Source organism: Haemaphysalis longicornis, unplaced genomic scaffold (assembly GCF_048455015.1).
Source record: "Haemaphysalis longicornis isolate Haplotype H1 unplaced genomic scaffold, Haemaphysalis longicornis Haplotype H1 scaffold_7, whole genome shotgun sequence".
NCBI lineage: Eukaryota > Metazoa > Arthropoda > Arachnida > Ixodida > Ixodidae > Haemaphysalis > Haemaphysalis longicornis.
The window spans coordinates 7,127,800-7,155,663 of record NW_027526422.1 but is presented as its reverse complement, the minus strand read 5'-3'; the positions used below and the strand labels follow the sequence as shown (position 1 = coordinate 7,155,663).

The following is a 27,864-nucleotide window of genomic DNA, read 5'->3' as shown; positions in this document are numbered from 1 at the left end:
CTGCCATCATATCAATGGTTCGGCACAACAATCTTTTTTTCAAGCTAGCTTTTCCGTAACTACTCTTCCTTTGCTTCGCCTTTTGTATCATGTTCGCACCTTTTCCCATGTTTCAAAACAAAAAGTTTAGCTTTAATATGGATCCTTCGCACTGCATCGGGCATTTTTCCGGTCTTCATTTGAGGGCAACCGCTGTTTTCGTTAAATAAAATGCAGTTTCTCGGCAGAGAATGCAATTAGGTACACACTTTTCTTTTGAATTATTTCTGCGCTGTTTCAGTTGCAGAGACGGCATTTGTGTAGAGGAAGAAGTAAGGGCAGCGTACTCACCAGCACGGCGAGTGCCGGCCCCGTCTGACCCGAGCCGAAGGCGCAGTACACGAAGGTGGTGTAGGCCAGGTACTGCTCGTCCGTGTGGCAGTCCTCGGTGTCGTGCACGAACTGGCACTGCAGGCTGCTGTTGAGGTGGTGCACCAGGTCGCACTGCCCGTCGGGAGGGAGGGAGAGAGAGGAGCAGAGCGGGGCGATGAGAAGCCGAGGGGTGGACACGGGGTTGTGAAGAAAAAACAAAGAAGAGGAGGAGCATGGCACGTTTGGCAAGGTGGGTGCCTACCAGGGCTGCTGTCTTACGAATAAGATTCGAAGGTGGGAACACCGGATTCACGTGCCCATTGACTTCATCTAATATTAGAATATCTCAAGTTTAATTACATTTTCTGCCTAATACGGCTGCCACCGCACGAAAACGCTTCTGGCGCGCAGTGAGCCAGAACTGGACGCCAGAACCCCGAGCAGTTTGTCTTCTCGCTTACTTGCGTGTCCCGCATCTATCGTCGGACCTCTCTGTGTAATGATGAATCACGTGCACGCCGAAACGTTTGTTCAAGTGGATTAAAATAACACGCACATACAGACACACACAACCACGCGCGCACGCGCACGCGCACGCACATATGTATGTATCTATAAAGAAGGTTACGCTATATATTAAAGTGAAGTGAAGTTTATTCAAGTAGCAACGTAGCTACGCTGAACGACAAAAAATTTCTTACCATGGAAAATACCGTGTTAAGGCAGGGATGTAGGTATTTATTGATAAAAGATGAAAATGGAAAGGCCACCAGCGGGCGCAATTTGCCACGCCTTGGGCGGACATTAGAACGCCTTCTAGTGTGAGAGGTGGAGAAAGAGATGACAGATTGGTGCAGAAAACAGCGCAACACCAACAACTACGCGGAGAAGAAAGGTAGAAAAAGAAAAGAAAAGAAACAGCACAATTTCTAAAACGAACTAAAAGTCGCTGCCTAATTTTTCTCGTTTTTCTTTTTTTTTTTTTGCTGCACGCGTATAGTATCACATAATTCGCACCTGAATGCACAAAGCGTATACCCGTAGCAGCGACGTGTCTATCCATCATATACACCGGCCGCACCACAGAGTTTCATGTGTGTTACACCAGCGCGGTGACTAGTGCGCACGTTGCACGATGTTGGCCACACGAACAGCAGCGCTGTTTCATACGTCATGCTGGTGCGGGGCGTAATTTTTTTAGGAAAGATTTCTTGCTCGTCGCTGCCTCTGTTCCTAGAAATCAACCTGAGTAAGCGACACCGCACTGCTTGAGCTTTGAACAGCTGTTTTATCGTGCGTCAGGTAGAGTAGCACCGTGATAACCAAAGGCGCGAGGAGATAATGGTTTGTTCAAGTGGTCAAGATACAAGACATCACGGCGGATTTCGTAGCCGGCCAGTCAGGTTGTACATTAAACAAAGGAAAGGAGACGGCGATAAGACCTTTACAATTATTTTTCTTCTCGTCTTCTATGACGAAGCGAGACTTTGGTGCGGGCGTCGGTGCGGGCCTGGTTGCTAACTGGTCAAGTTATTTATCGAAGACTGCACGCAGATTTTTAATAAAAAGTGCTGCGCACACAACGTCCTCTGCATAGTGGAATGCGCTCTTGATTGATTGATTGATTGATTGATTGATTGATTGATTGATTGATTGATTGATTGATTGATTGATTGATTGATTGATTGATTGATTGATTGATTGATTGATTGATTGATTGATTGATTGATTGATTGATTGATTGATTGATTGATTGATTGATTGATTGATTGATTGTAGCGTTTAACGCACCGAAGCAACACCTGTGCTCTGAGGCGCACCGTAGTGGAGGGGATCTTTGACGTGCACCGAAATCTCGACACTCGGGCGTTTTCACTTTCCTCCTCCATCAGAAGAACATCCAGGCGGTAGGGATCGAACCCGCATCCTCGGATTCAGCGGCACGATGCCTTAGCCACTGAGCCACCGCGGCGGGTGTGGAACATGCCAATGCGTCGTTACTTTCGCAACCGGCCGCCAGAAGACCGCGAAAGAGCGCAACCCTTTGCGGTGAAGCAACACCATTCAGGCACGCAGACACGACGATGTCTGTGCTGGCATGGGAAACGCCGCAGCTGTTGCGCGCAAGTGTTTCTAACCAACAGCGCGGACTCACGGTGCACTGAGTGCGTGCTTGTGTACGTGAGTGCGTTTTCTCACTTGAAAAATCGGCCCCAATCCACGCTGTGAAGGTGGTTGGAAAGCAAAGCTTTAAACAACACCCACAATAATTGCCCAAACCACGTCACTTGAACTAACACACGTGGCTCTACAAATAGTGAAACCAGAGATTCTGCCAGCCGTTACCTGGAATTCGCGGGGGCGGCGTCCCGAACGCAGCAGCGTCGGCCACGGCCGGGCTAGAACGGCGGACGCCGCCGCTGTAGCCAGGCCGCGAGTCCGGAGAAAGAAAGCGGAGAGGAGCGTCTTTCGAAGGGTGAGACAGCGGAACCATCCTGATGTGCTACCTCGGGGCTACACCACCGCGCGATACAAGCGCAGACACCGAAACAATTTGGCATGTGAGCTTAGTGATTCCCATTTATACCGATTTAAACTAGTTAGTTTAGTAAGTTTGAGAATTGCGAGAAAGATGGTGGGAACTTTTATAATCGCTATTTATCAGATCCAGTTGCGCTCAGTTCGCATTTTGTAATATCTCTTAAAACACAACCGAATTGGTATTCACCAATTTAGAAAACGGAGTCCCATTCATGGCAAGCAGTGCGAAATAGGTAGCGTTTCTCTGGCGGCCAGATGCCTGTATGGGGTCTACATTTTGTTTTCTCGCCCAGCAAACCAATCTGTAACGTATCTTTGCAGTACGCTCACTTAATCCCGTCGGGTTGGGGTTACCCAACAGATGCTGTCGAAAAAAAAACTCCCCCCACCTCCCCGAAGGGGATCGTGCGGAAATGCGAATGCATTGGGTGCACCGATGAGTGCGTTGCGGCAAGCAGTAACGGAGAGAGGCGTGCGCTCCACTGCATTTATATACATTTTCCGAGCGCAGCGAGCGGAGAGAGGGTACGCGGAGAGGAGAGAGAGACCCGCGCAACACGCCCGCCCCGCGCGCCGCGAGCTCTCTCTCCCGCCGAGCTCCGCGATGCGAGCGCCCTCACACGCCCGAGCGCGCTCCTCCTCTCCCCTTGCCCTCCGCTACTCCCGCCCGAGCTACCACCCGCTAAGAAATGCATTCGCATTTAAAAAGACTGTAGCGGCGCGGGTCCGCCGCGCCGAGACGACGACGACGACGACGAAGGCAGAACTACGAGGCGCGCGCTCACATGCGCTCGCACTGGAGGAATGCAGGCGCACGCCGACGGAGCACGACAACCCCCGACTAAGAAATGCATTCGCATTTAAAAGTTAATCAAGCCATGCGAAGAAAACGCGCATGGACGTGAAGTAGCGCCAAAACAGACCCAAAACAACTGTCGCTAAAGAGCACACGACAAAGCCGCCCCGCTGACCCACCCACCGCTGCCAGCAGTCACCTGCGCGCGGGGGACGCTGGGTAATAGCGCCCTATCACCGCGCCATCTGCACTGTGCTCCGTGAGTGAAAAGCACCATCCCATCCCCAGCCTCGTTGGGAGTTTCTGGTCCCGCACGCCACGAAAGAACCGTTGGCAGGTAGAGGTAGAATGTTTTGCTTTGAAACCTCCGTGGGTTTTATGTGGGGTTTAACGAAACAATTCGTTTCCCCACACTGTTTTGTATGCAGCGATGTGCGCTGAAAACAGCGGTTATAATACCAGATCAAGAGAGTATAAGAAGCTTCAGAAGAGTTGGAACTTGAGCTGTTTGATACATATGTTTGTAAAAAAGCGGCAGCGCAACAAAAAGGACAGAACAAAAAGGAGACAAACACTTGCGCAAGCGTTTGTGTCCTTTTCGTTCTGTCCCTCCTGTTGCGCTGCCGCTTTCTTACAAAGTACAAGAAGACATACCGTTAATGACCGTGGGTGTTTTTCAGCTCTCCTCACCAAAATATTCTTCGAGTGAGGCTGAAAGATTAATCAGTGCGTCCGATTTAGAGCTCAACCAGGGTTCAATGTTGGCATTCAGAAAATGAAGGATTGAAATAATTATCAACACGCAAGCTTTACACGCACTTTTCTTTGTCTTTGAACATGTCGAACATGAAGTTGCATTATCATCTCACCATTGCAGCTTTAGTTTCAGACAGTATGAGACTAGTTAGGGAATATATATCGCAACGTGGGACAGGACAAAGGAGACGAACTGTGTTAGATGAAGCGATGATTTAATAAGTGTCCGTGACAGCACAATCTTTCTTGTTATGCACTACTCTGTCCTACATCGCTTCAGGGTCCGGCTACCATGGCGCAGTGCCCACTCCTTCTTCTCCTCCTAGCGCTCTTCCCGGTCGTGGTGGCGGCCCGTGGTCGATCTATTAACGATGAAAGGTGAGATGAAAATGATGCGTGGCAAAGTCCTTGTCGCCGTTGACGAAAACGAAGAGCCGTGCGAAAACTGGCTCCGGGGCGGCGATTCTTGCCATGGGCGATAAGAAACGTTGAAGCTGCTGCAGCTGCGCTGTACAAGAGGGCGTGGGTTCACGGAAGAGTCCGGCATGGTCTCTTCTCTAGATCGTCGGGTCACAGGCTGAGTGGCAGACTGGATCAATTTTAGTGTAGGGTACTATCGCCCCCGGTAGCGCTGCCAGGCTTCTTGTGATAATGGTCTGTGCCAGGTCTACCTATAAGGGCATGGGGGCATAGTTTGTGCAAGTGGAAGCACTATCGGAATCGCTAGGCGCGAGACAGGAGTGTGGAGACGCTCGAGTCACGGCCCGGGTGTTACAAAAGGTCCCCTTCACCCCGAGTAGTCGGAGTGGCGCTTGCTACCACCCCCAAGTGCAGGAAAAAATTAATTTAACATAAATACCCGAGAAAGTGGAGGGGAGCACAGCCCCGCCGGTAGCGTAGTGGTCATCGCACCAGACGTGTATTGGGGAGGTCGTGGGTTCGGATCCTTTCCATTTTCTTTCTTTCTTTCTTTCGAAAATCTGTATTTGTTTAAAGGATAATTAAATGATGTACCACACAATCTCCCCTTTGCTTTTCTTGACTTTATTGACTGCGTACCCTTATTTCTGTATGTATATTTATTTATTTTTATTTACAAAAACCTTACAGGCTCCAGGTGGAGCATAGGGTAAGGGGGCCATACAAAAAAGAGGAACCTGAAGCATATAGCAAACGCACTGGCAAAGGGAAATATAAACAAGATTAACAGGACAACATTATACATTTCCAATGAAAGGCACCCTCAAAAATTCATAAACACTTAAATCAAAAGAAAAATTCAAGGAATGTGTAAACAGAGATAGAAAGCATGGTTATCAAGTATGGGGGGAGCACGCATGTGAAGTAAAAACATTAGGAAAAATGCGCATAGTAGTTGTTCACGAAATCTGTCATGTTTCGTTATAGAAGCGATGGCGTCCGGATGTTCATTCCAATGAGATATGGCACGAGGTATATATATATATATATATATATATATATATATATATATATATATATATATATATATATATATATATATATATATATATATATATATATATATATAACACAGAAATAAGGGTTGGCAGCCAAGAAAACCTCGGAAAGCAAAGCAAATGCCCGCCCACCTGGCGGGCTTTTTTCTTCCGCTTTCTTTCTTTCTTTCCAAATTCTTTATCTGTTTGAATGACCTACCACAACCTCCCAACCTCCCCTTTGCTTGCTTTCCGAGGTTTTCTTGGCTGCCAACCCTTATTTCTGTGTTATTTCTACGAGCCCCTCATTTCCTATTCTGATGCGCTATATATATATATATATATATATATATATACAGGGTGTCCCAGCTATCATGCACCAAGATTTAAAAAAAGAAATTGCGTAACTCGAAGAAAACCTAGTGCATAATGTTTGCAGTACTGTGAATGAGCGGAGAGTATTTTTTTCGTTGATGAGACTTAATAAATTATTGTAATAATTATCTAACTCGAGAAATACTGTCCTAATCACTAAAGTGTCAATGAGGCACTTGTAGGTAACCACGAGGGGCATCTAACTGCGGTATTTTCAGCGACGAACTAATTGCGTACTCATTTATTCTGACTGATAAAGGAAGCCCGCGAAATATGAAAAATACCACGTGACGACGCTTACGCGCGCATTGTAAAGCAGCGTCCCCAAACAAAGCTGATTGAAAGCAACTGCTTCGCGTGTTACCCGCCCGAAGAGACAGCGCATCACCTTGATAATAGCATGCATGGAAGGAGCAGCAGAAGCAAGATTCGCGGGACGCGTGTGCAGATAAGGAACAAACTCAATCGCGATTTCTTCTTTCTTTATTTTGTCTATTTCATTCTGTCTAATTCAGAGGCAGCCTGTTTGAGGGCATTGCTTTACGAGGCGCGCAAAAGCGCGCGAAGGCGCCGTCACGTGGTATTTTTCATATTTCGCGGGTTTTCTTTATCAGTCAGAACAAATGAGTACGCAATTAGTTTGTGGCTGAAAATACCGCAGTTTGATGCCCCTCGTGGGTACCTACAAGTGCCTCATTGACACTTTAGTGATTAGGGCAGTACTTCTCGAGTTAGATAATTATGTGCATATATATACCGATGGATCGTCGACAACCACCTCGTCGTCGTCAGCTTTCACAATACCGAGTCTTCACATCGATCAGGGGGTCAAGCTCTCGCACCCTACATCATCGACGGCTGCAGAGCTTTACGCAATATATCTTGCAGTCAAATTTATCGCTACAATGACTTCACCGACTAAATGGGCAGTTCTCACAGATTCAAAAGCGGCTCTTCAAGCCCTAAATCCAATTGCGGCTTACAGTCATCACAATATCTTGGCAAGACACATCCGTGTTGTGATTGCAACTGAAATAGGAAAAACTCAGAAAATAACATTTCAGTGGATTCCCGGGCACATTGGAATAAGAGCAAATGCACGAGCTGACCGATTAGCAGCAACCGCTCATTCAAATTCCACGTGTAGCGCCGTGCCTTTTACCAGAGGTGACGTTAAAAATTATTTGAAAAAACTAAGGGCACACATTACTTTGGAAACCAGGTTGACCGATAAATATCGTTCATCGCTGTTATACCAAGTGGACCCGTACCTTACATACCCGTGTGCGACTCACCTGGGTCGTTCCGTCGACACGTTAATACATCGCCTTCGCCTTGACGTGGCCTACACCAAGAAATTTCTTTACCGTATTCAATTCGCTGATGATTCCTGCTGTGCTTGTGGACACCAAACTGAAGATGTACATCATGTCCTGCTTGAGTGCCCTCTATATGCGACCGATCGGAAAAAACTAAGTGATAAGCTTAACCTGCTATCTCGGACACCCCTATCCTTGCCGAAACTGTTGGGTCCGTGGGACAATGTACGCAACCAAACGAAAGCCTTCCTTGCCTTAAGGGATTTTTTTCAAATGACGAAGATGTGTGAACACTATTAAATAAGTGCACTTTCCTCTGAAACGCTCTGAAATGGGTGTGGAAACACACAAGGGTGTTATGTATATTGGCGAAACTATCTGTGTCACGTCGTGGATGTCGTCTGTATATAGATGTGTATAGTTGTCTTGTTTTTTTTTTTTTTTTAACTTTATTCCACTGCTGTAAGGACCGCTGCTGTCTCAATGTACTTAATCTAACCCCTTGTGGTTCCTTAGGGCAAGTATTGTACCTTTTGTATACTCCAATGCCTGGAGTAGCCAGCTCCTGTTTGGGTTGGAGCTAAACTCTCCAATAAATAATTATTTCTCTCTCTCTAATTACAATTAGTTAATTAAGTCTCATTAAAGAAAAAAAAAATACTGTCCGCTTCTTCACAGTACTGCAAACAATATGCACCTGGTTTCCTTGGAGTTACGCCTTTACTCTTTTTTAAAATCTTGGTGCATGATAGCTGGGACACCCTGTATATATATATATATATATATATAAGCACTAGAAGAAACTTCTCGAGAAGCAGGAAGAAATATTTGAGAAAATAGTTGACTCATGATTAAAGACAAAAACAGTGGTTTACTGACGTTTCGACTGGAGGACTCAGATGAAGACTCGTCCTCCAGTCGAAACGTCGGTAAACCACTGTTTATTTTTGTTTTAATCGTGAGTCAACCATTATCAGTGTGTTAAGTGCAGCTTAGCCTCCACGTGGTACGACCAAACTCTAGAGGCCCCACTGCAGCTGGTGGCTTTGATTGGGGGCCACGAAACGCACGAAGAAAATCCTGTGACGTCAGAATGACCCAGTGAGAAAGTAGCTGCTGAGTAGGCCGTGCTTTGTTTGTTTTTCTTAATGTCTAGGTAACCTCTTTCAAGTCTGCGATAAAATGGGTGTCGTGATTATTGGCACAAAGCAGCAGGACTTTTGCGTTGTATTCATGGCCCTTCCAAATGATCTCGTCATTTCCCCCTACCAACCGGAAGTGGCAAAAGCAAGGCCACTCACTCTGACATGGCGCTCTTTGGCCTCGATGCCCCTGTGCCACAAACACATACATACAACACTAACAACAGTAACAACAACAATGTATGTACCTCAGTACAATGCCGGTCGGGAAGTGCGCGCAGCTGTAGGTAAGAAGATGGGGCACTGCCCTGCGTTGTATTCCAACTTACTATTTGCCCCTGCTCTTTCGTATATAGCTACCCTCAACCAAAGCGTCTCGCTGCACATAGCACCGTGGCTTGATGCATTGGCAAGATAGACGCATAGAAACGTTATCAAGCACAGGTTGGTGGGGGCAGCCGCGGAGGGCCCTGATGATGCGGGCGGCCGCCAGTGCCCGTTGTTCCTGGAGACTTGTCGCAGCAGACAGCCACTATGTGCTGTGATTGCGGTTCTGTGGGACAGTCCCGCAGGAGGTTGTCCTGGGCAGGTGGGGACATAGGGGGACACGGGCAGCCTGCGTGCTGTGAAGTGAGGGAGTAGAGTAGGCCTGTGTGGCGTATACGCCTGTCGAGTGAGGCTCGCGGCGGGTGAGCCCAGCTCAGAGAGGAGGAAGCATACGCTGTACGAGCCTCAGTACCAGTCAGATCGGGAAGTGCGCGCAGTCATAGGGGAGAAGCGCGAGATAAAAATAACGCGTACGTCGTGTAAACAGGCTAAACAAGAATGGAGGCTATTGTAAAAATTGGTGTAAACTACCGTATTTTTGCGATTCTAAGCACCCCCGCCTACTTTTGGAAAAAAACATTTTGTAAAAAAAGTTTGCATGCGAACCTAAGCACCCCCTTTTCAAAGCAACCATCGCAACGTGGATTCCTGACGCGTGCGAATGGGTCCGAGTTGACGTTGCAGCCAAGTCATTCATGAAGTTTTCAATTAAAAGCCACTTCGCGGAACAGAGGGCCAGCTGCTGGGGAATACTGAAAGCATTCGCCCAAGCAGTACAACGGACTCGAATGGCAGTGAAGGTGACTGCAGTACCATAGGTAAACTGTGGTTTCACTGTCTGTGCCTATCTTTCTTTTGAATGTTCGCCGAATGATAAATTATTCTTTGCGCCCGTCTCGTCAAGATGCGGCCGCGGAAAAAAGTGGCGGAGGGGAGGGTAATTTAGGTTGTTTCGAATCTAAGCACCCCCCCCCCCTAACTTTGGGCATCGCGATGGTGAAAAAGAGGGGGTGCTTATAATCGAGTAAATACGGTATATTGCACGAAGCATGAAGAACGTGCCGGTGTTAAACAGGTGGCACTCACGTGCACAAATTGCACGAAGAGAAAAGCGTTGTCGCGGTTAATAATACCTCTATCGAGAACATTTGTACCCATGGATGCCGAGCGGGTATCCTGTGAAAGTGATTTTATTCATGTTTACAATCCGGGCACACTCAATCCTCTTCAGGTGCGGGACGTTTAACGGGATATTAACACCAGTTTGATGAAGGAATGGGCGTACGACTTTGTTTATGTCCCTCGTCGCAATCAAATCGGTGGAATAGCATAACCTACGGCAGTCCTTACAGTCTTTATTCAGCGAACTCGAATATGAAAGCATGAGTGCGTTCCGACCGGAAGCATGAAGGCACATTATTTATCCCCGGCAGGGGAAGGATGCTTCATCGTGTACTTAGGTTGTCGCATTGTGTCGACGTCACTCGCGAGATACGTACGGGTGTAGACAGCCGGATATTGTGATGTAGAATGCGGCCGCCAGTTCATCCCCTCCTTCACATTTTAGAGGAGGACGCAATGGGCTGCTCTAAATGAATCGTAAACACCGATCCCGCGTCGGTGTATCCACGGACGGATGTCATAAATGCTAGGCAATGCTCGCGTGGTCTTGTCGTGAAGGGAACGCAATATGTAGTATGCCAGGGCGAAAAGAAGCAGTAAAGTTACGATACCATGCTGACAACATCGCTTGACGGGTGAACGAACTTTCGATCACATGGGAGCGCAGCGCATGACTTACTCCGTTGTGCTGCTGAGCACGAGGACGCGGGTTCAATCGCGGCCGCGGCGTCCGTTTTCTTTTAAGTGCGAACTTTATAAGCGACCCCAAACCATCCACCGCCGGCGGCGTCGGCGTCCGCAGTGCTCCTCTATAAAGAAACAGCATCCGGCGCCAGGTTTCGATCCGCGGACTTTGCGGCCGCAGCGCGACGCTCTACCGACCAAGCCACGGACGCGACGTGATATCAGCGTTAGTGACGCGCCTTATATCTTTAACGCATTCAAACTACGTCGTCAGCGGCGTGCGTTGGCGACTCAGCGGCGTTATAGCGGCTTGATAACTGCGTGGTGTACACGTGATACTACAAACCCGATGGAAGAGATGGAAGAGAAGGCGGCGAGGCGGTGGGCTGCGGGGGCCGAGCGCAAGCGCCGCAAGCGGGCCGACAACCGTGCATTCGCACTTTCACATTCTCCTCCACGGGGAAATGCGGGGGAATTTTTTTTTCTGGGCGAGTCAGAAAGCAAAAACGCCCGCGTGTCGACAGTTCGGAGCACATTTAAGATCTGCCGGTAGTCTAAAATTTCATCCGTATCCGTGCGCTGTGGCGCGCCTCATGGCCCATAGCTTTGGCGAATTAAAGCCCCCAAGATTTAGAAAAGAAAAAAAAAATTTCACGAACCTTTTTCCTCCGGAAACAGTGGTGCTTGCGAAGCGTGACCTCAGTGAAAAGGAAAATGACCGAAACCGAAATGCAGTGAAGGCAAAACGAAAACGAAAACGCTTCTGCCAAAATCAAAAGCAATCACCAAAATGAATACGCAAAACAATCGGATCGACCAAAACGAAACCCTTCAATTTCGTTGAGTTTTATCCGAAGGAAAATGTTTGGTATACGTCAATTTAGATCACTCCTCTGCGATTATCGCAATGTTTGCGAACCACGCGCGGCCTACCCACGCCGCGTTACAAGGTGAACTTTTCGACAAGACCACCAAGCTGCCGCACTCGCGATGTGGCGTCATGCGAGGGACGACGCTGATTGATTCCCATTGTGGCGTGATACTGCCCGACACTTGTGGGCGTGCGCGCGCGCCAGCTGCGAACGGGGAGTGAGAGCTGTGCCCGAAGAGCACAACAGGGCCTGGGGCAGCCCCCGCACCACCCGCAGGGGACGAGAGTTACTCGATGCTACCACAGCCTGCGGACTGCTCGTGGCCAACACAGGCAGCCCCTCCTTCACCCGCCCTGGTCCCTTGGGCACGGTCCAGCTGTCTCACATTGACGTCACACTGGTGTCCCAGCGGTGTGCCTACACCTGGGAAACCGCCACCAGCACCTGGGGATCTGACCACTACCCCATCCTGGTCACCCCCAGGGGCGATCGCAGGCGGGCAGACACCAGGGTCTACGCCGTTACCAACTGGACCGCCTACCGCAAGGAGATGGCAGAGCGTCTGGAGGACCCAGAGCCCGATTTCCTGCCAGCTGTCGTGCAGAGCGCCAACAAGGCGACATTGCGGGGGGAGGTACCCCTCTACACGGCACTACCGGACCTGGAGCTCCTGAGACTCCGGGCCAGGCGCAACCAGCTGCAACGGCGGGCCATCCGGAGCAGGCGTCCGGAAGACTGGACGGCGTACCGACGGGTGGATGCACAGTGCAGGAGGAGAGCCAAGCAGCGGCGGAGGCAGAGCTGGGAGTCGCTCTGCTCCTCCATGGACTCACGTAGAGATCCGGCCAAAGCTTGGAGAGTCTTCCGGGCCTTTCTCCAGCCTTCCGTCACCAACCGGCACCCCCTGCTGGCCTCCGCCATTTCCTTGCGCATCACTGAGGAGGCCTTGGCAGAGCGGCTAGCCGACCAGTTCACCCCGGCTCTACCCGCCGCTGAAGTCCAGGTGCACGTGTTTCCGGTGGCTCCCCAGGACCCGCAAGTGGTGGCCATTTGCAGTGGTGATCACACTCTGGGAACTGCGGGCCGCCCTGGATCGATGCCCCAAGCGGCGAAGCGCCCCTGGTATTGACGGGGTGACATACCAAATGCTCCGGAACCTGGACATCACCCAGCTGCAGCCGCTGCTACAGCTCTTCACCCAGGTGTGGAGGGAGGGCAACCTTCCACCTACTTGGCGGGTGGCCCTAGTCAGGCCGATGCTGAAGGTCGGTAGGCCGCCCACCGAGCCTGCATCGTACCGGCCGGTCTCCCTGACGTCCGCGGCGGGAAAGCTGATGGAGAACACGATCCTGGCCCGCCTTCAATGGATTGCTGATCGTCGGGGCGTCTTCAAGGAGCAGCAAAGCGGCTTCAGGCGCCACCGCTGCACGGCTGACTCCCTGGGAGATGTGGTGTCTATGCTGGAGCAGGCTCGCCACGACAAGGAGGTGGCCTTCTTGCTCCTGCTGGACATGAAGTCGGCCTTCGACTCCGTCCCTCACACGGCCATCCTGGACGCCCTGGACAGCATGGGCGTTTCGGGGCACCTCCGAAGATACGCGAGGGCGTTCCTGACTAACCGGACCCTACGAGTCAGGGTGGGCCGAGCAACGAGCAGCCCAAGAGATGTAAGCTCGGGGGTTCCCCAGGGGAGTGTGCTCAGTCCATTCCTTTTCAACCTCGTCCTGGCTCCACTCCCGGACTGCATCCTAGCTGGGCTTGCATTTCCAGTGGGGATGGCAGTCTATGCTGACGACATCGCCATCTGGGCGCACGGACCAACGAGGCTACTCTCCAAAAGGCGCGTCTCCAGGGGGTGCTGTGGGCAGTCGCCGCCTTCCTGACAAGCCGTGGCCTGCAGCTGTCCGAGACGAAAACGCAGGCCATGATCTTCCACTCGAGGGGCTACAGAGCACGCAAGACGACACCGCCGCTCACCTTGAACGGTCAGACTCTTCCGTGGTGCACTAGCGCCAAGTATCTGGGGCTCCTGGTCGACTGCCAGTTGTCCTGGCTACCTGCGGTGAAGGCGCTTCGGAAACGCACAACGAGGGTCCACCAGGGCGTGCGGAGGTTGCTGGCGCATGGACAGGGCTGCACACACACCGTGGCCCTGAAGGTGTTCCGCGGGATGGCATCGTCCGCCGTCCTCTATGCTCTGCCTTTAGTGCAACTCAAGCCGCGCCGGTGGGAGGAGCTGGAGGTGGATCAGCGCCGGGCTATCCGCCTCTGCTTGGGCCTTCCGAGCACATCTCCGGTGGCGGCGACATACACGGAGGCAGGCTTCTGGCCCATCCAGATGCGGGCCCTGCAGGTGGGTCTCCACCACATCCACCGCCTGCAGGGCACACCTGACGGCGTGGCACTCCTTGAGCGCTACCGCAGCCGGCCCAACTCTCGGATGGGCATGCTGCTCAGTACGTACGAGAGCCACATCGCGTTGCCGCAGCGGCCACGCCTGGAGCCACCACCCCCAGGCACGGGGCAGGCTCTACGCATTGTCACCACATTGCCGGGGGTCCGTAGTAAGAGGTCGACTCCACCCCAGGCCGTCCACCAAGAGGTGGCTGCCCTGCTGCAGGGCGACGCTGCCGGACATCTGCAAGTGTACACGGATGGATCTGTACAACAGTCGATGGGCAGAGCCGGAGCCGCCTGCACGGCCCTAGAACTCGGCACCAGCCAGGTGTGCAGCCTGCCCTTCCCTGCCTCATCCACCCACGCAGAGCTGGCTGGACTCCACTTGGCTGCAGATCTTCTTCTCAAGCAGGGCACCCAGACCCGGGGGGCCATCATCCTGACTGACTCACGGTCTGCCCTCCTCCGTCTGCGTGCCGCCGACCAGCCAGCCAGCTCTAGCGGCTACGTTGAGCGGTCGCTGGCGGCCAAGCTTCATGCGGTGGAAGCGCAGGGGTGTCCACTGCGACTTCACTGGCTGCCATCGCACGTGAACATCACGGGCAACGACGTTGCAGACGCCTTGGCCAAAGGTGCTGCTCGCCAGGCAGGGGTTCCAGCCTCCCGGGATGTGGTGTCATTTGACGCTGCAAGGACTATCCTGGCACGAGTGGTGGAGGCCATGCATCCAGATGCCCGAGTAGTCAGGGGCCAGGCCCCACGGGTCTTGCCCGGAAGCATTAGCAGAGACGCCCGGTCGCTCCTTCTTCGCCTGCGGCTCAATTGCTGCAACGTGGGAGCGCGCTTGCACCACCAAGGCCGCCGAGCATCCCCCACCTGCGCCGACTGCCCAGAGCCCGAGACGCTAGAGCACTTGCTGGGCTCTTGCCAACAGCACGACACCGCAAGGGCACAACTCCGGGCCGAACTCCAGCGACTCGGTGCCCCAAGCCACAAGCTAGAAGACTTCCTGTTCCCCACGGGACCGGACGCCATCCGACGGGAGGTCTTCCAGCAGCTAGTCAACTTTCTGGTTACAATAGGACTAGCGCTGCGTTTGCAGCCATCGAATCATGGACTAAACGAACGCGATATAGACTATCTCCCACTCTCCTACCGCTCTTCTCTTCCCCCTTCTTTCTTCCTATCCTTTGAAGCCCCAATCCCCTTCCCTGGACTGGGTCGTAGGAGGGTGAACTCCCCGTTGAGTTCAACAATATCCCCAGGCCTTTTCTCTTCCCTCCTTTGTTAATAAATCACCACCACCACCCAGGGGCACAGTCAGCACTCCATCCCTGACCACTCTGCCCGAGTGGGTGCGTGCCACGCACTTCAAGCCTATCATCATCACAGCACGTGAGTTAAGCTGGCTTTGCTGCAAGGCGTTCAGATGTATGCCGCCACTGACAGCGCAAGCCAGCCACTACAAGTTTCTATTGAAAATTTTGAAACGTATTTCGTAGTTCAGAATGTGGAGCTTCGCGCTTCCACGAACAACGTGCAAAAAACTGTTCCGTAAAGACAAATACGGATTGCCCCTATACTCGGAAGTTCCGTCTTTACGGGTTTGTTGATGTTAACATTCATTTTTCAATTCCTGCAGCAGCAAATCGGGCGCGGAAAAAGACCGCTTTGCATAGAGAGTCCGGCATGTGGATTTGCCATTTTGCGAAATAGTACTGCGCGGTCGCCTATAAAAGGGCTGATAAATAAAATTAAAAACGTGAATAGGAAGGTAATGGCCGCAAAAAAAATAATAGTAAGAAGAACAAAATAAATGCCCTATACTTAACCCTGAAGCACGCTGGAAATTGAGGTACAAGGGTTGTCAGTTGTATTGTCCGTGATATATCGCGCTATATACTGTTAATAAACCTCTATTCAAATCAGTAAGCCAGCTTATGTTGGATTCGCCGAACCTAAAATAGATGAGAAAATACAACGTACTATGCACACTTCGTTCTATTTTGTGAAATAAAAATATATGGAGCCAACGAATATACATTTACAAAGAAAAGTTTGATGGGTACCATCCACGCCCCTGTGAGATCCACGATTATAAAATAAATAAATAAATAAATAAATAAATACAAATTGGCTGGCGATTACGATACTCCCTACTGCGATATTTGGGCGCAACTGTTTAGCTGTTTTGGTTGTGCAAAATATGTTGAGGCAAAGAATTTCAGACGGACATATTTGTATGGTTACAGAAAACTTGTATTTGCAGTGGCTGGCGAAGCGCAGGCACCGGTTGCCTCGTTCATTGTTCAGCACTCACTCGGGCTTCAGGCGTCGGCGGAGCTGAGCCTCCGCCCTGGCAGCTCGTTTAGCTGCAGCGGCTGACGAAGCGCACGACTGGTTGCCTCACTCGCAGTTCAGCACTCACTCCTGGTGGCTGCAGTGCGCCGAGGCAGCACGCACTCGTGGGCTCTCTCGACGACAGCTACGGTGAGCCTCTGCGTCAGCGGCGCGAAGTGCGGCTCAGGAAGGGACCGCGAGCGCACATCACCGTCACGCGCACGCCCCCTCACGTTTTCGCCAAGCGTCGCGCCGTCGAGCGTATCTTGCGGGCTCAGCATCAGAAGCGTCTCGCGCCGCTACGGCGAACCTCCCCTCCCAATCCCCTGCTTTCTTTTACTCTTCGCACTTGCCATTGTTCGTTCGATGACACAGACGGCGACGACCCTCAGCCCACGAACGGGCGCCAAAGGGCTGCGCTCTAAAACAGGCTGCTAGCAGAAACTCGGAGCCCCGCTACGTACTAGCTGATCGATTGGTTTGATTGATTGTGGGGTTAAACGCACTCACGCTAGATAGGTGATGAGGCACGCCGTAGTGGACGACTCCGAATTAATTTTGACCACTTGGGGAACGTTAATGTGTTCCGAAATCTCGAACACACGGGCGTTCCCACTTTTCGTCTCAAAGCGGCCGCCGCGGCCGGGAATCGAACCCGCGTCCTTGGGCTCGGAAGCACAACGCCATAGCCACTGAGCCACCGCGGCCGATGCACTAGCCAATTGAGGACAGGTATCTGGATACAGTTTGCCGCCCTCATGCACATTGCTCAGAATCGTACGCATTTCGGAAGTTCTCACGATGCGCGAAACCAAACTATCGCAATCAGTCGTTCGGGTTTATGTGAAAAAGACTGCTGGAGAACAAAAAAAAAAAAAAAAAAAAAAACACAGTGGCCAAAATGAACTGCGGTAGAACGGAAGGTTGAGCTAGTTGGATCTGATTCATGTTTAAAGCGCAGACAGACGATACACAAGAAGAGGACAGCACGAGCGCTTTTTTCTGTCAACTGTTTATTCAATAAAAATGCACACACACAATAAAAGCGTTCGTGTTGTCATCTTCTTGTGTATCGTCTGTCTGCGCTTTAAACATGAATGGGCCAAAATGAGCGGCATGAACGAGGCACCGTATACACTGTGTGACGTACTAGGGGGGGGATTAAACTCCTGGCACGAGGTTTTAGATATACTCTGTCGCAGGTGACTTCGCTTGCAACGCTGGTCCGCCAAATATCTCCCGCTCGTTCCAAGGTGATGCTCCGAGGGGTTGAATATGAACTTCCAACACCGTGCCGTGCCCCCAAGCAGTGAAGAAATGCCCTCGAAATTAGCAACCGCGTCTTTCAGACTTCCCTCGTCGGTAGTACGTCTGAAGCCGTCCAGTTAAAACGGTTCTATAGGCAAGCCCACGTAGGGGACAACTTATCCCACTTGTTTCAACCTGCTTGGCTACCGAGCTGCACTTCCTCACCGACTGCCCGTTCCAAGCTTAATTGTGGGCGCGTGTTTGCCGCTGCAGGTTTTGGTGGGTATTTACTCACGGCATTGGCGAACGAAGGCGGGCACGGTGGAATGCGTCCCACACAGTCCTTGGCAATGGCGGCGTGCACGTGGCCGAAGGCCGAGTCGGTGGCGTGCCTCATGGTGTAAATTCGCACTGGGAATCTCGATCTACCGCTCCGACTATTCCGCCAGGACAACGCATTCAGCGAGTACACAAAGCCACGGCCACGACAGCGCGCCAACGCGCGCCCTTCGACGTACACGTCGCGTCCGTGTACTCCTCCGCCTTTACAATTCTCACTACAAGAACCGTGACCTTTCACGAATACTCGCGATCACGCGCACACGAGGCGCGCACGGGTTAAAGTTCGGTGTACGACCGTTAGGGAAGCAAGCCAGAAACCGTAAACAAAGCGAGGTGTCAACGAACGACTTGTTAATTTACCCTTAACTCCTCAAAGAGCGCTTTGTCTTTCAGAAGGTGCGTCGCGCCGGCAGTGCACGCGTGAGGTCGATCAATCAGTTGCGTCGACGGTCTGGCGTGGCTGACAAAGGAGGCGTCGTTTGCTCCTAGGGCATTGTTTTAGCGGGCCTCGCGAACTCAGCTGTAGGGCAGCCAGCTGCCGCGTCATTCACAAGCACCTCACGACGTTGCCTACATTAACAACCTTCCGCAAGGCATAAAATGATTATCAAGCTGAATTGTGTCTTCCTATCGCACATACGTGTTTGCGATGTTGGGAAACTTTATGTTAGGTTTTTGAACCTTAAGAATCGCGAAAGTATTCGTCCTTACAGATCCGCGGCACGCAATAAACCTTAGAGTGGAAAAAAATGGAATGACTACTGCCACAACAAATTCCCAGGAGACAAATGGATTAGGAACTCATTTGGGGAAATCCAACTGCTTCGTGTGAGGACGACAGGTTGTACTCATGGGAAATACAGACATTAAGCCAACGAGAAATACAGAATGAAAACTACAAGTACAGAAACACCGGGTTGAGGGAACAACGATTGCAACTGCAAGAAACGCTCAAACCACTGAGCGATCTTGAGACTTCACATTGTTTTTAACCGCTGATTAATACATATGCCTGGCCTATTCATGGGAGGTTATGGCCATTACTACACCAGAGTGGCCAATCCTGCTCTAATGAGGGAATGAGTTACAGGCAATGGTCGCCGGGATCAAGCCGCTCCCTAAGCCTCCTTCTGCGATTCCGTCAACACGCGGATTTTTTTTTAATCCGGTGGGAAGTGTGTGGCACCGATAATTGTGCAGCAGCCATTCGCCCTGAAGAAGAAATGGTATGCCAGCTGCATCTTACCGGTACTCACCTACGGGGTAGAAACTTAATTGGAGGCTCACTAAGGCGGTTTAACTGAAATTGAGGACGACTCAGCGAGCAATGGTACTGAAGATGATAGGTGTAACATTAAGGGACGAGAAGATAACTGGGTGGGTCAGGGAACAAACGCGTGTTAAGGACATATTAGTAGAAATTAAGAAGAAGAAATGGACGTAGGCAGGGCATGTAAAGCGAAGGCAAGATAACCATTGGTCATTAAGGGTAACAGAGTAGTGGATCCCCAGAGAAGGCAAGCGTTGCAGGGGGCGGCAGTAAGTTAGATGGGCAGATGAGATCAAGAAGTTTGCGGGGATAAATTGGTCGCAGTTAGCACAGGACCGGGATAATTGGAGATTAATGGGAGAGGCCGGACGACACGTGCGTGTTGTGTAACAATGCTAGGGCCTCGACCGCCCACTTACTGTGGGACTGTGAAGTGCGACCTAACCAGGCGGCAACCAGGACAGACCTAGCGCCGTGGATCCAAGAGCAGTTGTGACAAGGACACCCAACTATCAGCCGTCCAGCAGGTCCTGGCGGCCCTCTAAAAGCAGCACCGGGCGACGCCCTCCCTCACGGGGCAGCGGCGTCCAACCCCGTAGCGAGTAGCGAAGGGGTGGTCCGAGTAGGGGTGACGTCGGGATCGACGAGTGGCTACGTCCGGGCGCAGTGTACACACTGTGTCTGTTGCAGGCATTCAACAAAAGTCTCTCTTCCTTCCTTCCTTCTTTTTCCCTGCAGTGGGCGTAGAGAGGAGGAGGAGGAGGAGGAGGATAGCCCTCTCCCTCGTGAAGGTACAGTCATGTGTCATGGACCCACCCACGACCTGTCATTATGTTCTGCCTTCCTACCAGTTGCTTCGAGAGAGAAATCAACCCTGAAGATTTTTTTTTTTTTTCACAGTACCGATAAACAAAGCGAATGAGCTGGCGAGACAACCAAAACTAGATGACGCGAAGCTCACACAACACGAGCATTCTACCTTCTTGGTTCGCCTACAAGCTGCTTTAGCTGGTTTCAGATGAAAGTTGACTTCTGGCAGCCCTTACCGCCACACGTAAAATGTCCAAGAGTTTAAAGCACCGAGGCTACACCTGGGCTTTAGGGCGTTCCGTGTGCTACGGATTCATTTTGACCAAATGCGTATCTCTAACGTGCGCCAAAATCTCGACACACTGGCGTTTTCCTTTTTCGCGACCATCAGAAAAATGGCCGCGGTGGCCGGTTCGAACTCTCGTTCTACCCCCGAGTTCGTTCTAGGGAGATTTGGTCGTAACGTCGATCGTGCTTTCGAATCGTGCGCGCCCCATTTACCGTCATCGAAACTGCTACGCAGGCGTTCAATTTTCTCGCGCTCGTACAGACCACCGGGGGACGTTCTGGACAGTGACGCGCTCGCGGAGTTCGCTCATACTGTTGACTGCGCCAACTAAATCAGGGCTAACACAGCCCAGGGACAAAAGGGCCGCCTAGCTGCAGGGCGAAGTTAGCTTAAGGGGTCTGCAGTCAAGCGCAAAGCAACGAGCTCGCACTCACGTGACGTAAGGAACAAAGGAAAGGGTGTGCTCACTATAGCGAGGCATTGTTGCGTTTTGTGAGTATCACTTCTCGATAAGGTTCACTGAAGTGGCCTCGTGAAGCACGTTCTGTCCCGTTAAGTGGTGCGCATTCGCAGCGCAGTCACACCGATATCACGTGCTACTTTAAACACTCGTTGTTATTTGACTTTGCAGACATTCAGTAAAAGCAAATGCAGTTACGCATTCAAGATGAACATGATATCCATTTGGAATGATTTGTTTAGAAAGAGCCACCACCTGCGTTTAAATAGCAAAGGCGAAAATGAAGCGGCAGCATAATCCTACATCCCGATATCTGGCTGGCTGCAGCCTCAGTTATCTCGCGGGTGAGATTGACATGATGCGACAAAGTACACGATGAGGCAGCCGTGCCATACCGATAAAAAAGCATGCGCTTTCAAGTTTTTCGCCGGACCACAATGATGCTATCAGACCTGAGTTCACCTGAGTTCAGACCTTGAAGACGCGTGGTAATCAATTGATTGCATCGTTGCTTGCGCAGATTTTTGGATGTTGTCATGAGGGGTGCCAATTAAAGCGTACGGTAGTTCATTCGTGAAACGACACAGGCCCGAAAAGGAAACAACACTTATTTTCTGCTGGAACGGTCATAACATTTGGCGTTCACGTTGTGCAATACGCATAGGCGCTAGAAACAGAGGTGCACATTTTTTGAGATAAAAATTCGCGTACTGCCTGTTACTCGCCCCAACCTTGCCCCCATCGTTCCTCGTTTCCTTTCTTTCTCGGTCTCTCCTGTTACTCTTCCGCCGTGACGTCGAGACTAATCAGCCCACATGTCGGCTCTTATAAAACAACAGGCAACGCAAAAGCGCACTCCGCAGTTCGCAATCCACCGTAGTGACATTCGCTGGACGTCATGCCGTGTCTAATTTGTCATTTTCTCCGTCACCCGCCACATTTGTCGGACAGCACCGAGTTTGAGACCTGTTTACCGTCCATATTTACGTAGTTGTGTACCGTCCACTGCAAGCGCACTTGGGAGACCTGCCCAAACGCTATGATGTTGTGCAGCTACTCTCTCTCTCTCTCTCTCTCTCTCTCTCTCTCTCTCTCTCTCTCTCTCTCTCTCTCTCTCTCTCTCTCTCTCTCTCTCTCTCTCTCTCTCTCTCTCTCTCTCTCTCTCTCTCTCTCTCTCTCTCTCTCTCTCTCTCTCTCTCTCCTCTCTTTCTCTCTCTCTCTCTCTCTCTCGAATAGGAAGTCGCACTTCCGTTTCTTGGCCAGAGAAACTAGTTTCGATGAAGGCAAGGAGAACGCCCCCGTAAAAAAAAAATCTCCTAAGCGAATTAAACTCCACCTGTAACCTTAGGCGGAGGAATTACTTGAAATAAAAGCAAAATTGCTTATCTGGACTTTCTCAAAAATCTTTTGTATCAAATTTAGGGGGGGGGGAAACCGGTTAAAACACCAAAGCTTCTGCTTCATTACCGATTTTAGCGCGTCATAAAATATCTGCACATCTCTTGTTCATTTACGACATATTACACCTACGGTCGTTGGTGTGCCTATTCGCGAATACTTTGATAAGAACACATCCCCTCAAGATAACCCAACACAATGCAGTGGTTTCCAGCTTTGTTCGTATATCATTCTTAATCGTTTATGCCCTTCCCATGAAGATTTTCTAAGCCTCAAGCGCAATGTTCGAGCCAGAATCAGAAAGGCAAAATGAACGAAGAGATAAAAAATCCGAGGACACCTAAGCACTTCTTATAGATTGTGAACGGGAAGGCATGAATGTCCAGTTGGACGCCTGAGACGCCTTGCTTCTACCGCGTCTTGTGCACGGCCGGACCGGACGAGCCGAATCCGGCCGTGCCTTGTGGCAGGGCTTGAGGCGCTTTGCTCTGCCATCCACCTTGGCGCCTTGGAGTGTATTTGACCTGTTTCCTACGCGTTATGCCGCTAGTCGTTCTTACCACCGTGTAATGGGAGAGACGATAGTGAATTTTGCTGCTTGTCTGTGCACTCGTTTGGCTGCGTTCTTCCGCTCTCTTACTCCATATGCGGTGTTCTGGCGTGAAAGGCCGCGGCCTTTTCGACCCTGTTGGCCATTTAATGCATCCAAATTAAAAACAAATTTTGTTTGCTCGAAATTTGCCTCTCCTCTTACCCTTCCCCATCGAGGCACACTGTGGAAGTTGCCTTGGCTCCCGGAACCGAGCATGCGAATGGGTTCGAAGGCAGCTTGCGCGTACCTTCACGCAGCGGTGAAAGTTAGAGGACGACAATGCGAGAGCAAAATCAAGGTAAACAATTGCAGACGCCAAGCGCGAAGCGTTAGATTTGTACATTAGAGCGCGCGTAGCTAGCCTTGTCCTAATTTAGGCGTGTGCGTATGGTACTGTCTGAACTTTCTGACGTCGGAACGTCAGGAACGAGTAACGAAAACGAGAATGTCTGTGGCTGCGGGGAGAATATGCTGCGCACGGAAACATGTTTGTACGGCTCACTGTCCCTAATGAAAGCTGTCACATCTAGCCAAGCAATCCGCGTGGGTAAACAATCGTTGCCCTCTCTCGATCATCCAATGAGTAAACCGCCTTCCTCGAACTGGACAAGGATAGTAGCGGACAAGTTGTTTTGAAAACACGAACGGGTCTTCTATAGCGCCAGTGAATTTTAGTGTAGATAACGGCCCCAATTGGTCGGCTCTATTGTTCTTTCTAAAAACCAGGAAACTTCCTTCGTAGACAAGAGCGGGCGTGTCATGTCACCAGAGAGCAATACTACACAGGTATCAGCTTGTGAATATTGTAGAAGGGGCAGATTTCCAAGATAAGTGTATAATGTCCACAGTAAAACACTACAGCGAAATGCCTCGAATAAGCCCACGTACTAAAAAGCGATAATTACAATTTTGACACGTACGGGTCAACGTCAACAGCTTGATTATCAGGTGCAATGAGTGCATTTTCATAAAAATGAAATTAAAAACGAGGCTTTTGGCTTCGGTTATCCGAAAATAGATGGGTCATTTAGTATCAATTGTAAGGCATAAAATAATAGTGGCTGCCTTACGTTTCTTGCCGCTCTCCGGCCCCTTATTTGACGCAAACATCAGGTCACTTCCTCTAGAGATCTGTCTCAAAAAGCGAGAGTAGTCCCGTAGTACCCTACCCACATTCTCCTCGCGCACGACCTTATGGAGTCTTCTACTGTTCGCGCGCCCGCTGAAAATCTGTGAATAAACAATTTAAAAAAAACTCCCCCCCCCCCCCCCGCCCCTGTGAGGAGGAAAGTCCAGCTTTGCTCTGCTGGGATTTGCTGTGTTTGGGTGCAGCTATATGGAAAATTCGCTACGTAGAATTATAAGGTCAGTGGTGCGATCTCTACGTCAAAGACTAAGAACAAACACGGTTGGTGAGTAGCGACAATAGCGACGGTTGGTGAGTAGCGACTCGCGAAAGGGGAGCATACAGTTGAAGAGGAGTATAAAGTTGAACTGTAACCATGCTCCCTCCGAAGATGGGCATGCTTCACGGCACAACTGTCCATGCGAAAAAGCCAGCTTACAAAGATCAAGCTTACACCGAACTTAAAATTGGCTTCACGTCTAGACAGCAATGCATTGCTAAAAATACATCGTTTTAGGGGCAATACAAGCCATCCTATATCAAAATTTGAAGGCCCCAGGACCATATCGAACAGGCAGCGAAAAGAAAAGGGACGGGACAAAAGAAGAATTAACGACGACACAGGACCCTTTTTTATTTTTATGAAAACTTACTTGCCACCAAAGTTGTACATAGAAGCATCCGATTACCAAAAACACACCTATATTCACTTACGAGTCATAATGACCATGATTTATGTGTTTTGAGGCAAAATATCCAGCGCAAACGTATTTTTGAATTCCACGGGTTGTGTGAGAGACAGATGGTATCACCAACGATAAAAACCTAGCGCCTACCGTAAACCGGAAAACTAGCATTCGACTATAAAGCCACGCTAGTCTATCGAGAGCGAGGATAGTTTTTTTAGGAGTCCACTGTGTAATACCGAAAAAAAGCGTCAAATTTAAAAGCCTGACTGCTTTTAAATCCCTCCCGCATGTTAATCAAGTTTTAGGTTTTTATGACCATAGTATAACACACACGCACGCACACACACAGCCATGTACTCATGACGGGCACACAGGGAGGGAGAGAGGGAGAGAAAGCGAAACAAGGAGGTGCAATTTCCCGTACACACAGCATAAACGCAATCGGAGGACAGAGGTGCCAAGGTCGCCATCCTTGAGTAAGGCCGCCCGCGAGAGGAAACAGAAGAGCGTTGAAAACGACGAAGAAGGTCACGTGGTATAGTCGGTACATGCAGCGTCCCTTTGCTCCTCGAGTCCTTCCTGGAGCCCAGCTGTGGGGCTGCAGCGTTCCTCTGCCTGTAAAGACCTCGCGGTCCCCGTTGGCGCAGCGTGCTCTGGGGCGGAATTCTCGCTTTCGTTTCACTTCCGAGGACTGCGACCAATGACGTGCTCAGAAACCGACGTCTCGTCTTTCTTTTACTGCGTCCAACCTGATCGGCCTTCAGCCAGTAAGGGCACGCTTAAAACGTACACTTTAAAACAAACCGTAAACGACAAAACTGAGAATTCCGCCATTGATGTCACACCACTGTCGTGAAGGCAGGCCCGAAGCGCCCGTCACGCTGGCTAAAGCGCATGCTGGCTTTTATTTACTCTTGTTCGCTTCTCTAGTCACACATCGTACACAATCAGCTGGTCTGCTCCATGTGTGCTTGCAAAAGAAAAGAATGCTACTTCACGCCTGTATCTACAGTCTCCCCCCGTATACAAACGATGGAGCACACGCTCAACCGGAACGCCGAAAAGCGGCGACCAGTTTACACAACATGCCTGGGCAGCGTAGTGAATTCTACGTACGGCGAACATTGCACTCTCGCGTTTATTGGGACAAGGACTACCGTGGGGGAGCCAGAGCGTTAATTTTTTAACAGCGGAGCTGTTGGAGGTCTTGCATTTTCGTCCGTATGCTGAATGTCGCGCGTCACGCAGGGAGAGGAACAGCAGGGGCGAGTTCCTCTCACTCTTGCCAGGGGAGGGAGAGGAGAAAGAGCCAGCCCGCCTCTTACGTTTAGCCGCCGATTTCTAATTCGCGCAGGGACGGCGCTGTCGTTCTCGTGCGAGTGCCCGTTGATGTTTGAGCCGACGCAAGGCAACCTCAGCTTCACTGTTTCAGCAGATTTTACACTAGGTGCAACTGGCTTTAGCTTTAAACGTGCTACATTTTTGGTGGGCGTCCTTGCCTGTTATTCCTCAACATGCATCCCAACCGGACGGGCTTCCGCCATACCCATCACTTCTGGTGAGCTGTACGCCAGAATGCCTTGCTTGGAGGCTAGTTGACACGCGTGGCTCACAGAGGGAGGGCGTTCGTCTGGGACGCCGCTTGTGGCCGAGCAGCCGGCTGCATCATATAGCTCCGGCTGCACGCGCACTTCTCTGTTCGCTCTCGCCTACACCGTGAGCATCTCTTGTCGGCGGCCCTGTCCTTCCTGCGTGCGTCCGTCGTCGCCGTCATTGTCGGCGTCCGCACTCTCCTCCGCTCACCCCCTCTCCTCTCCGATAGCGAACGCTCTCTCGCGAGGGGCATTGGATTGGATTCGATTGGATTTGCTTGGCTTCGATTGGCTTGGCTTGGCTTGGATTGGTTTGGATTTGGATTGGATTGAATTGGATTAAAGTGGATTGTGTTGGATTGTGTTGCGTCATAGCCGCGGCAGACGCACTGGCGCAGGCTCGTGCCCAGGTGAGAGCGAACACTCTCTCTCAACATCTGCGGGTGTGCGCCCACTGTGCGGCCTAGCGCGCTCTCACTCCGCCGGTGGGCGGCGCTGCGCGCGGTGCTGCGCATGTGCAGTACTCTCTCTATCCGCGGTCTCCTGTCCTTCGGGCGCGCTGCGCATATTCGCCGCGAGCTCGACATGCAGGTGGCGACAGCGTCGCGCTGCTAGTGTGGATGCTCCGCTGAGCGGCCCGTAAGAATGCACACTGTGGGCGCGCTTCGTGCCTTTTTCCCGCCGTATGTGCGCACGAAAGGTGCAAACAAGAGTGGTATGCTGTAGTTCGGTTCCTCAACGTTCAATGTATAGCATGGAAGCGGCAGTCAGTTTTCATTACTACGCCAAAAAAAAAAAAAAAGGGACGACTCATCGGGAATCTCCGAATGGCCGTAATTGTGACAATGAACTTGTACGCTGTGGCTCGTAGCAAGCTCGACCTTTCCATACTATGGCTTTGAGCCTTCAATATTAGCATTAATAGAAACAAATCAGGTAGCCTCGACCTCTGAAATTCAGTTTACAACGGCAATCTCAATCGCTTTCACTGGTAGCATGACGCATTCTTGCATTTGTGGGATGCCCTGAAATGGTAACACTACTTAACTGCACCGAAATTCTTTCTAAGAGCTTACGATATTTTTTGCGTGTTCAAAAGGCAACATAAGATTACTGAATTTTGACCAGTGCAGATATATAAATGTAACCGCTCTAACGGGTCTTTTAAATGAAATTTTAGTGACTCTGAAGGAAGGTTTGATGAATAACGGTTTCGGATCACTTATTTACGGCTTTCGTCGCAAGTGAACTTGCGAATTGAATTGTCAACGCACGCAGTACAATCAACATCTCATGTTTAGCTAGGTTTTCGCAAAGTGACAAGCAGGTTTACAGTGTGCAAACCAAGCTTCTGGGACCTCACAGTGAGCACAAATTTTCTGTTACGGCTGCTCTGTTGACCATTTGCGTTCCTTTTAACATCTAACAGGTGCCTGCAACAGCGAGACGTGTTTGCATTCTTGCGTATAAGGTCGCTTACGAACCCTAAAGATGTCAATAAATGAAGTTGCGCTGTTGCAGATGTAGTAAAACATTTCCTTTTTTTTATTTCTCGTTGCAAATCTGTGC

The 27,864-nt window shown here is 50.6% G+C and overlaps 1 protein-coding gene across 2 annotated transcripts in view; it reads right to left on the bottom strand.

The window, feature by feature from the left end:
• Positions 1 to 27,864, bottom strand: part of LOC144144399 (mitochondrial sodium/calcium exchanger protein-like) — a 118,274-nt gene that overhangs the window by 41,542 nt on the left and 48,868 nt on the right. Inside the window, exons 1-2 of one of the 2 annotated variants that reach the window (XM_077675827.1) lie at positions 18,023 to 18,196; positions 331 to 483 (exon numbers count right to left, since the gene is read on the bottom strand). In XM_077675827.1, the coding sequence (XP_077531953.1) occupies positions 331 to 483; positions 18,023 to 18,124 (255 nt within the window). In that variant the 5' untranslated portion in view covers positions 18,125 to 18,196. Of the gene's footprint in view, positions 1 to 330; positions 484 to 18,022; positions 18,197 to 27,864 lie in introns of those variants that run through there. The other variant, XM_077675828.1, reaches the window with a different exon arrangement.